At 48.0% G+C, this 12803-nt stretch overlaps 1 protein-coding gene across 2 annotated transcripts in view; it reads left to right on the top strand.

Annotated features, from left to right (window-relative positions):
* Window positions 1–12803, top strand: part of PUS3 (pseudouridine synthase 3) — a 50508-nt gene that overhangs the window by 30609 nt on the left and 7096 nt on the right. For both annotated transcript variants that reach the window (XM_085897690.1, XM_085897691.1), the window contains exon 3: window positions 8819–8935. In XM_085897690.1, the coding sequence (XP_085753816.1) occupies window positions 8819–8935 (117 nt within the window). The remainder of the gene's footprint in view (window positions 1–8818; window positions 8936–12803) is intronic.

The following is a 12803-nucleotide window of genomic DNA, read 5'->3' as shown; positions in this document are numbered from 1 at the left end:
CACACAGAGACAGAGACAGAGACACACACAGAGACAGAGACACACACAGAGACAGAGACAGAGACACACACAGAGACAGCGACAGAGACACACACAGAGACAGCGACAGAGACACACACAGAGACAGAGACAGAGACAGACACAGAGACAGAGACAGAGACACACACAGAGACAGAGGGAGAGACAGACACAGAGACACACACAGAGACAGAGACACACACACGCAGAGACACACACAGAGACACACAGAGACACACTCAGAGACACACGCAGAGACAGAGACACAGAGACACACGCAGAGACACACACAGAGACAGAGACACAGAGACACAGAGACAGAGACACACACAGACACAGAGACAGAGACACACACAGACACAGAGACAGAGACACACACAGACACAGAGACAGAGACAGAGACACACACAGAGACAGAGACAGAGACAGAGAGACAGAGAGACAGAGAGACAGAGAGACAGAGAGACAGAGAGACAGAGAGACAGAGAGACAGAGAGACAGAGACAGAGACACACACAGACACAGAGACAGAGAGACACAGAGACAGAGAGACACAGAGACAGAGACAGAGAGACACAGAGACAGAGACAGAGACACACACAGACACAGAGAGACAGAGAGACAGAGAGACAGAGAGACAGAGAGACAGAGAGACAGAGAGACAGAGAGACAGAGAGACAGAGAGACAGAGAGACAGAGAGACAGAGAGACAGAGAGACAGAGAGACAGAGACAGAGACAGAGAGACAGAGACAGAGACAGAGACAGAGAGACAGAGACAGAGACAGAGACAGAGACAGAGACAGAGACAGAGACAGAGACAGAGACAGAGACAGAGACAGAGACAGAGACACACACAGAGACACACACAGAGACAGAGACAGAGACACACACAGAGACAGAGACACACACAGAGACAGAGACACACACAGAGACAGAGACACACACAGAGACAGAGACACACACAGAGACAGAGACACACACAGAGACAGAGACACACACAGAGACAGAGACACACACAGAGACAGAGACAGAGACACACACAGAGACAGAGACAGAGACACACACAGAGACAGAGACACACACAGAGACAGAGACACACACAGAGACAGAGACACACACAGAGACAGAGACACACACAGAGACAGAGACACACACAGAGACAGAGACACACACAGAGACAGAGACACACACAGAGACAGAGACACACACAGAGACAGAGACACACACAGAGACAGAGACACACACAGAGACAGAGACACACACAGAGACAGAGACACACACAGAGACAGAGACAGAGACACACACAGAGACAGAGACACACACAGAGACAGAGACACACACAGAGACAGAGACACACACAGAGACAGAGACACACACAGAGACAGAGACACACACAGAGACAGAGACACACACAGAGACAGAGACACACACAGAGACAGAGACACACACAGAGACAGAGACACACACAGAGACAGAGACACACACAGAGACAGAGACACACACAGAGACAGAGACACACACAGAGACAGAGACACACACAGAGACAGAGACACACACAGAGACAGAGACACACACAGAGACAGAGACACACACAGAGACAGAGACACACACAGAGACAGAGACACACACAGAGACACACACAGAGACACACACAGAGACACACACAGAGACACACACAGAGACACACACAGAGACACACACAGAGACACACACAGAGACAGAGACAGAGACACACACAGAGACAGAGACAGAGACACACACAGAGACACACACAGAGACAGAGACAGAGACACACACAGAGACAGAGACAGAGACACACACAGAGACAGAGACAGAGACACACACAGAGACAGAGACAGAGACACACACAGAGACAGAGACAGAGACACACACAGAGACAGAGACAGAGACACACACAGAGACAGAGACAGAGACACACACAGAGACAGAGACAGAGACACACACAGAGACAGAGACAGAGACACACACAGAGACAGAGACAGAGACACACACAGAGACAGAGACAGAGACACACACAGAGACAGAGACAGAGACACACACAGAGACAGAGACAGAGACACACACAGAGACAGAGACAGAGACACACACAGAGACAGAGACAGAGACACACACAGAGACAGAGACAGAGACACACACAGAGACAGAGACAGAGACACACACAGAGACAGAGACAGAGACACACACAGAGACAGAGACAGAGACACACACACAGAGACAGAGACACACACAGAGACACACACAGAGACAGAGACACACACAGAGACAGAGACAGAGACAGAGACAGAGACACACGCAGAGACAGAGACAGAGACACACGCAGAGACAGAGACAGAGACACACGCAGAGACAGAGACAGAGACACACGCAGAGACAGAGACAGAGACACACGCAGAGACAGAGACAGAGACACACGCAGAGACAGAGACAGAGACACACGCAGAGACAGAGACAGAGACACACGCAGAGACAGAGACAGAGACACACGCAGAGACAGAGACAGAGACACACGCAGAGACAGAGACAGAGACACACGCAGAGACAGAGACAGAGACACACGCAGAGACAGAGACAGAGACACACGCAGACACAGAGACAGAGACACACGCAGACACAGAGACAGAGACACACGCAGACACAGAGACAGAGACACACGCAGACACAGAGACAGAGACACACGCAGACACAGAGACAGAGACACACACAGACACAGAGACAGAGACACACACAGACACAGAGACAGAGACACACACAGACACAGAGACAGAGACACACACAGACACAGAGACAGAGACACACACAGACACAGAGACAGAGACACACACAGACACAGAGACAGAGACAGAGACACACACAGACACAGAGACAGAGACAGAGACACACACAGACACAGAGACAGAGACAGAGACACACACAGACACAGAGACAGAGACAGAGACACACACAGACACAGAGACAGAGACAGAGACACACACAGACACAGAGACAGAGACAGAGACACACACAGACACAGAGACAGAGACAGAGACACACACAGACACAGAGACAGAGACAGAGACACACACAGACACAGAGACAGAGACAGAGACACACACAGACACAGAGACAGAGACAGAGACACACACAGACACAGAGACAGAGACAGAGACACACACAGACACAGAGACAGAGACAGAGACACACACAGACACAGAGACAGAGACAGAGACACACACAGACACAGAGACAGAGACAGAGACACACACAGACACAGAGACAGAGACAGAGACACACACAGACACAGAGACAGAGACAGAGACACACACAGACACAGAGACAGAGACAGAGACACACACAGACACAGAGACAGAGACAGAGACACACACAGACACAGAGACAGAGACAGAGACACACACAGACACAGAGACACAGACACACACAGACACAGAGACAGAGACAGAGACACACACAGACACAGAGACAGAGACAGAGACACACACAGACACAGAGACAGAGACAGAGACACACACAGACACAGAGACAGAGACACACACAGACACACACACAGACACAGAGACAGAGACAGAGACAGAGACAGAGACACACACAGACACAGAGACAGAGACAGAGACACACACAGACACAGAGACAGAGACAGAGACACACACAGACACAGAGACAGAGACAGAGACACACACAGACACAGAGACAGAGACAGAGACACACACAGACACAGAGACAGAGACAGAGACACACACAGACACAGAGACAGAGACAGAGACACACACAGACACAGAGACAGAGACAGAGACACACACAGAGACAGAGACAGAGACACACACAGAGACAGAGACAGAGACAGAGACACACACAGACACAGAGACAGAGACAGAGACAGAGACACACACAGACACAGAGACAGAGACAGAGACAGAGACACACACAGACACAGACACAGAGACAGAGACAGAGACAGAGACACACACAGAGACAGAGACAGAGACACACACAGAGACAGAGACAGAGACACACACAGAGACAGAGACAGAGACACACACAGAGACAGAGACAGAGACACACACAGAGACAGAGACAGAGACACACACAGAGACAGAGACAGAGACACACACAGAGACAGAGACAGAGACACACACAGAGACAGAGACAGAGACACACACAGAGACGGGGACAGAGACACACACAGAGACGGAGACAGAGACACACACAGAGACGGAGACAGAGACACACACAGAGACAGAGACAGAGACACACACAGAGACAGAGACGGAGACACACACAGAGACAGAGACGGAGACACACACAGAGACAGAGACGGAGACACACACAGAGACAGAGACGGAGACACACACAGAGACAGAGACGGAGACACACACAGAGACAGAGACGGAGACACACACAGAGACAGAGACGGAGACACACACAGAGACAGAGACAGAGACACACACAGAGACAGAGACAGAGACACACACAGAGACAGAGACAGAGACACACACAGAGACAGAGACAGAGACACACACAGAGACAGAGACAGAGACACACACAGAGACAGAGACAGAGACACACACAGAGACAGAGACAGAGACACACACAGAGACAGAGACAGAGACACACACAGAGACAGAGACAGAGACACACACAGAGACAGAGACAGAGACACACACAGAGACAGAGACAGAGACACACACACACAGAGACACACACACACACACACACACACAGAGACACACACACACACAGACACACACACACACACAGACACACACACACACACACACACACACAGAGACACACACACACACACACACACACACACACACAGAGTCACACACACACACCGCCACACACACACACACAGACACACACACAGAGACACGCACACACACACACACAGAGACAGACACACACACAGAGAGACACACACACACACACACACAGAGACACACACACACACACACAGAGACACACACACACACACAGAGACACACACACACACAGAGACACACACACAGACAGAGACACACACACACACAGAGACACACACACAGACAGAGACACACACACACACAGAGACACACACACACACAGAGACACACACACAGACAGAGACACACACACACACAGAGACACACACACACAGAGACAGAGACAGAGACACACACACAGAGACACACACAGAGACACACACAGAGACACACACACACACAGAGACACACACAGAGACACACACACACACAGAGACACACACAGAGACACTCACGCACAGAGAGAGACACACACACACAGAGACACACACAGAGACACACACACACACACAGAGACACACACACACACAGAGACAGACACACACACACACACACACAGAGACAGACACACACACAGACACACACAGACACACACACAGACACACACACAGACACACACACACACAGAGACACACACACACACAGAGACACACACAGAGACACACAACACACACACAGAGACACACACAGAGACACACACACACACAGAGGAGACACACACACACAGACACACACAGACACACAGAGACAGACACACACACACACACACACACACACACAGAGACAGACACACACACACACACACACACACACAGAGACAGACACACACACAGACACACACACAGACACACACACACACACAGAGACACACACACACACACAGAGACACACACAAAACGATATAACACCTGATATTTCAAAAAGTTGTGGATGAGTTTGGGATGTGACGAGAACAAGCCGATTCGATTTTGGTACAGATCCGGATCGAGATCCAGCCGATAGGTGGAATACAAATCATCAACTATTCAGCCTGGCAGAGGTATGCACCACCTATTAAAAAAAGGCAGTGGTAGCCACAAACCCCCCTCACTGGATTGGGGAAACACAGGTTGTCACTGGTCCCACTTTACCAAATGCCGGTAACAATTATAAATCATTCCAGCACATAGCATTATAACGGTGCGTGTAATGTTGTGCCTTATGAACGACTAGTGCAGACAAGAATGATGTGACTGAGGCCAATGAGTAAAATCTTTTAAAACCTCTGAACCTGAAAATTTGTGCATTGAAAGCTCCCTTGAATATGAAGAGGTTGATGAACTTATCTTGTGACATGTTGATCAAAATGATGTCCAGTCTGTTTGACCTGTGTTGCCACAAACATACCTGTCAAGTTCCTGGGTGGATCAATCGGGGAAATGTAGGGGGAGGGGGAGTGGGGGGGTAACTCGACATGAAACCAAAAATTATCTTTTGAATTTCACGACGATCAAGCCTGCTTTTTGCACTCGAATTTGATTATAATAATTTTCCTTGGAGAACGTTGGGACGAATCCCACTCCTGATACCAATTGTCAGATCCAGGATGGGATTCACGCACCAGGTCCAATATCTCATGACCTGTCACCAGGTGTCGCATCGACAGGTCTGACTGATGTCACCCGTCGTGCCTCGTGCTTTTTGCAATTCCTGAAGATCATCGAGCTTACAAAATTCACACTGTGTTCATCAACTGTCCTTTAGCATTTACAAAACCCCAAGGATCATTCCCATCCGAGGCCGAACTTGGTTGTGCAATCTACGGGAGGCAAAAGGTGGAAAAATGTCTCTTGTAGTTAAATGGGGTTTCTTCTTCTTCTCCTCTTCCTTTTATAAGGGGTGAGGTCCGATGGCACCAAGCTTCTGCCCTGCCTTGACCATGATACCCCTCCACCCCCTCTGTCTTCAGCCAACTCTCCCCACTCTCCAACCACCCTACTTTATGGATATCCGTTCTCACACAACCCTCCCATCTCAACCATGGTCTACCTCTTCTTCTGACCTTGCTCCTTCAACCTATCCACTCTCTTTGCCATTCTCTCTTCGCCCATCCACATCAAGCGTTCAGTCCATCTCAGCCGGCATTTCACAAATCTCCCTGTCAAGCTCATCTGCACACCAACCCTCCTCTCTCAGCTCATCCATCCTCCTCCTATCCACCCTCTTCATGCCCACAACCCCCCTGACCCAGTTGTTCTCACAAACCTGCAGCCTATGTTGTTGTCTCTCTGTCAGTGCCACCGTCCCCAGACCATAAAGGTTTGGCCGGCGTTACACCCGACACCAGAACTTTTCCTTTCAATGTTTTTGATGTCTTTCTGTCTGCCATTACTTCCTCCACTTTTCTCCATGCATTCGCACGCACCCGAATCCTCCTCCGCTATCCGCTCGGATATACCTCTGCCTCGGACTTACCATCCCCGGTCACTGTTCCTTCCAAATACTCAAACCTATTTCCCTGCCTGATCTCCTTCACCTCTAACTTGATATTAATTTATTTTCTCTGCCGCCTGACCCACATCACCTCGGTCTTCTCCATACTAATCTTCAGCCCATGCTTCTCAACTACTTCCTTCCATTCTCGCAGTACTTCGTGCATCTCTCGTCCACTCTCCACCACAACAGCCAGATTGTCTGCAGACAGCATCTTTCCCGTACTACCTCTTAAGCTCACCACCTTCCTGTTTACCAGCTCCATCACCATGATAAACATGAGTGGGCAGAGAGTGCTTCCCTGCCTCAAACCAATGTTCATGCTGAACTCCTCAGACGTTCCAGGATCAACCAAGACTCTTCCCTTCATTCCTCTGTACATCCCTTCCACCAACTAACTTCTGCTTCCGGCACTCCCCATCCATCTCAGTGTCACCATCACCATCTCTCTCGGGACAGTGTCGTCGGCCTTCTCCAGGTCCACAAATCCCAAAACCATCTCACTGTGCATCTCCAACCTCTTCTCCACCAGCTCTCTCAGCATGAACAATCCCATCCGTCATCCCCCTACCCTTTCTAAATCCCTGCTGCTCAACTCCAATCTCCATCTCCACACTCTTCCTTACCCCCCCCTCCCCCCGGTCCAGAATCCTCTCCAGCACCTTCATTCCATGACTTAGGAGCATAATGCCCCTGTACTTCCCCGGATCTTTCTCCCTTTATTAAAAGAAATACGGGGACAAGGGTAGACAAAACTGTATCAATAAAATGGATGGACAAGTGGTTGACAGACACAAGTAGGGATGGATGGACAAGTAGTCGACAGCCACTCAAACCTATGTACCAGGGTGGCCTGAAAGTCGCTTTACCCCTGCTGAATTTATTGCAGCATCCTCCCTCCCTCCTTCCCTCCTTCCCCTGCCTTGGTATGCAGCACCATTGACTTACTGATGTGGAGTCAGTAGGAAGTTGGACGACATTGTGGACACAAGTTGTTTGTGTCAAAAAGCGATCCGTTGCTCATGTTTGGGATGCATGAAAGGGCACACACAGTCCAAACAATTGCTCAAGTGCGGACAGCTTTTGCGGAACACTTTGGAAAAAGTTCTCCACCAAAAAAGTTCTCCAACATTCAGTGTGCTGGTAAAGTTTGACCTACAAGATGGCAGATAAACAAAGGCACGTAATATTGTGGTGTTGCGTGAGAAACCTCTATCGACACGAAGCGTTGCCAAGCGGAGGACAATGAACCAGTCTACCAGATGCCACCCTGGTATTCAAATAATTTTCGCTGTTTTGCTTGAAAATGGGACCCGGTCAGGAGATCTGTTTAAAAATGAGGTCCCAACTGAGAGATAGTCTCCAAAAATTGGAGACTCCTGGGCGAATACGGGGGACTTGACAAGCTTCCACAGAATTTGGGCAACTTTCTTCGTGAACTATTCTGTGTGAAATCTTTGCCTTGTTCGTGTGCCACTTTAATAATGTCTTTATTCTCTTCTTCAGGTTATTTCTCTGTATCTTCGGAGCAACATGGCTGAAGGGTTGGGGGTGAAACCGTCAGCGAATGGAGTCACACGTACCAGTGAAAATGAAATTCCCTATGCTTACATGCTGAACAAGGTAAGGATTCTATCTAATCTGATTGACAAATCTCCTGGGTACATTACAGGATGGGGGAGGGGTTGGCAGGATGGCCGAGAGGTATGTACACTCCACTCTAAGCTGTCGAGCCTGGGTTTGAATCCAGACCCAGGTATAAACTGTCATCCTGGTGTTTCACAGGCAGGGTGATTCATCAACGTGTGTGCCGTCCCACGGATGGACGGTAAACGAGCGTCCCGTCTATCACCATTCGTTGGTGGACGTTAAAGTTCCCACGGAGTCCTCCGCGAAGAGCAGGCGAGCTATCGCCTGCACCATAAACAAATTACAAATTCCTGCCCTAATCAGCAGAGGACATTGCATCAGAGGCACGGCCGCGCCCTCACCCAATGAGGCTACCCCACAGCCTTGTGCCGCATCCGAACAAAGAAGGATGGAGGAGGATTCCGATTGTACAATCTTGTGGGTACGTTGGAGGATTAAAGAGACTTTGTATTTTACAATATAATCTGTGAATGGGTTGAACATTTTATCTGTAATACTTTTTCCTTTATTCTTTCCTACTCGTGTTACTGAGGATTTAAACAATGACCATACACAATTAATTTAACTTTCATTCTGATTGGTTTTGCTCATTTGTTCGTCCTTTATGAATGAAGAGGAGTAAAGCATTTTGTTCAAACTGATGGAACTGTAGACACGACACACCAGTAAACTCCATCTCATGACAACAATCATGTGTGATGTTTTTGTCACTGAGTGACCTTCAATAGGAACTGTGCAGATGTGGGGCTGGATCCCATAATATTTATGTCGAATATTTGGTGGAAGGTGAGGTGAGAGAGGATGATTGGACTGGACTCGGATGGACTCGACTGGAGCGATGGAAAGGGGTGTTTGGGTTGTGTGGACAAAAGTTGTGACAAAAGACTGTAAGAGCGCATAGTTGTTTCTCATTGTCTGTCTTTCTGGAGGAGGTGAATCGTATGTGGACTTTTTTTTTTTTAAAGGAGGTGAATTTTTCAACTGAGTACATCAATAAAGTATGAACAATTGGAATGCGAGTACGTCAAGAAATTACGTACTATAAAACCACACAAAACGAGTCCTGGGGATGGTCTGAAATCATTGATTGCCCTTTCTCATTTCTCCTTTTGTGATATTCTAGTGCGTGGCCGTACGTGCGTGGCCATACGTGCAAAAAAAAACAAAAAAAAAACTTTCAAACCGCGTGCCAGAAACAACGACCAGACAGGCCGTTCCTTCGCTCTCGCATGCCCATACGTGCATGGCCGTACGTGCGTGGCCATACTTGCAAAAATAAAAAAATAAAAAAAACTTTCAAACCGCATGCCAGAAACAACAACAAGACAGGCCGTTCCTTCATTCCCGCGTGGCCGTACGTGCAAAAAAAAAAAACTTTCAAACCGCGTTCCAGAAACAACAACCACACAGGCCAGGTCGTTCCTTCGCTCTCGCATACCCATACGTGCGTGGCCGTACGTGCAAAAAAATTAAAAAAATAATAAAAACTTTCAAACCGCATGCCAGAAACAACAACCACACAGGCCTTTCCTTCGCTCTTGCGTACCCGCACGTGCGTGGCCGTACATGCAAAAAATAAAAACTTTTAAACCGCGTGCCAGAAACCATAACCACACAGGCTGTTCCTTCACTCTTGCGTGGCCGTACGTGCAAAAAACCCAAAAACTTTCAAACAAACACACAGGCCGTTCCTTCGCTCTCGTAAACGACGACTGGATTGGGGCATTGTGTTTATCTATAAATGCGCATAAGAAATTGAGAAATTATTAGAATACAGTAAGTCATCACTATCCGGAAGTCCGTACGTTGTAACCCGTAATGGGGAACGTGCTCTAACTTGGCCATAACTTGGGAACCACTTGTCCGATTAATTTCAAACCTTTTGAAAGGCAAAAAAACAGAGATTGCTGGAATTATAGATCGATAGAAGATAGATACTGTGGGTGCAAAACGCCAAGCAATGTGTCCTGTCATTGGCAACTAAGGTGCCCTTTCCCTATCGGCCACGCCTACGCAGCAACATGTCCTGTCATTGATAACTGATGATCTCTTTCCCCAATGGCTATGCCGATGCAGCAACGTGTCCTGTCATTGGTTTGGTAAATAAATGGCCATAACCTGGGAACCACTTGTCCGATTAATATCAAACCTTGAAAAGGCACATCCTCAGGTCCCCAGCAATATACCTGGCAAGTTTCAATTAGATCGGACCAGCGGTTGTCGAGAAACGGCGGTCACACACACACACACACACACACACACACACACACACACACACACACACACACACACACACACACACACACACACACACACACACACACACACACACACACACACACACACACACACACACACACACACACACAGCTGGAATTATAGATAAATAAAACGTTCAAAATATTTGAATGTAGAGTACCACAAAAGTTGTGTTCTGGAGTAAATAGGTTCCAGGAGATGTAAAAATGCTGCTCTACTCTGAAGGACATAAAGGGGGGCATTTTGTGGGATTGATCGTTTGCCTTGTCCATGTCTCAGCATACAGCACAAAGGGTCCAAACCTTTTCCTTTGAGATCGTCTTTTTAAGTTACAAATGGTGAGAGAAATGATGTTGATTAAAAAAAAATAAAAAAAATTGTGAGACATGTGGATTAATGGAGAAAATGGGGAAATTGGCATCAATGATAATGAATAGCAAGGTTTATTATTATTTTTAATTTTGTTTTTTTCTGTAAGCAGCTTCCCAAAAATATAATTCATGATTTAATAATAATTAGAGGCTCTTACTCTTTGCAGAGCTCTGGACTGTATCACACTAGTTGAGGATGCTCGACTCGACTTCACAGAAACGATTCTTGGCGAGAACCATTCCTGGATGAGTTGACACTGTCCCAGGATGTTTGATTGAAGGTGATATGGGCAGGAATCTAAATTGTTCAGGGTTCCGGCAAGAACTCCCCGACTCTTCGCTAAAGACACCGTGGGATCTTTAACATCAATCAAAGACCAGTGCTGGCACATGGGATACCCAGCTTAATGTCCATGCAAGGGATTGCATGCACTGATGAATCTTCCTGCCTGTGAAACACCAGTGGACCAGGATGACAGTTTATAGCTGGGTCAGGATTTGAACCCAGGTTAGACAGCTCAGAGGAATATCTCTAGGGCTAGGCTAGGCAACATTGCCAGCCGAATCAGTGTTTTGCCTCAGCATGATTTGGCAGGACCCACATGGTGATGTCCTTTGCTCCCCACCATTTCTTTCTCTTGTATTTCCTTCCTTGTAAACCCTTCTTTATCCCTCCTGTATTTCTGTGGGGCTTGTACTTTGTTTATTCAAGGGTTTATTTTTCTACAGTCATCATCTTGATCTTGCAATTTGCAAGTCTATTTACTGGTTGTATTTTATCTACTCGCAAATGCAACCCATCGCTTCGCTGACTGTGGTGTGAAGGGGAGGGGGTGGAGAGAGAGACAGAGACAGAGACAGAGACAGAGACAGAGACAGAGACAGAGACAGAGACAGAGACAGAGACAGAGACAGAGACAGAGACAGAGACAGAGACAGAGACAGAGACAGAGACAGAGACAGAGACAGAGACAGAGACAGAGACAGAGACAGAGACAGAAGGCAAAGAGGACAGGGAGAGCAGTGAGGGGAACCGAGGAGTGGGTGAAGATGGGGAAGCTAGGAAGGGGGGTGAAGGTGGGGAGAGCAACGCCTCATCAAACGTTGCTAAACACTGTGTGTGGGGGGGGTGTGTGTGTGTTTTGTGTGTGTGTGACGAGTGCTGCATTTTATTCAGAGGGGGGAGCAAGGAGGGGACAGACAGACAGACA

The sequence above is a fragment of the Eptatretus burgeri genome, chromosome 10 (assembly GCF_056783735.1).
Source record: "Eptatretus burgeri isolate ZD-2024b chromosome 10, Ebu_testis_v1, whole genome shotgun sequence".
Lineage (NCBI taxonomy): Eukaryota > Metazoa > Chordata > Myxini > Myxiniformes > Myxinidae > Eptatretus > Eptatretus burgeri.
The sequence above is the reverse complement of the archived record's forward strand: the minus strand, read 5'-3'. Positions and strand labels throughout refer to the sequence as shown.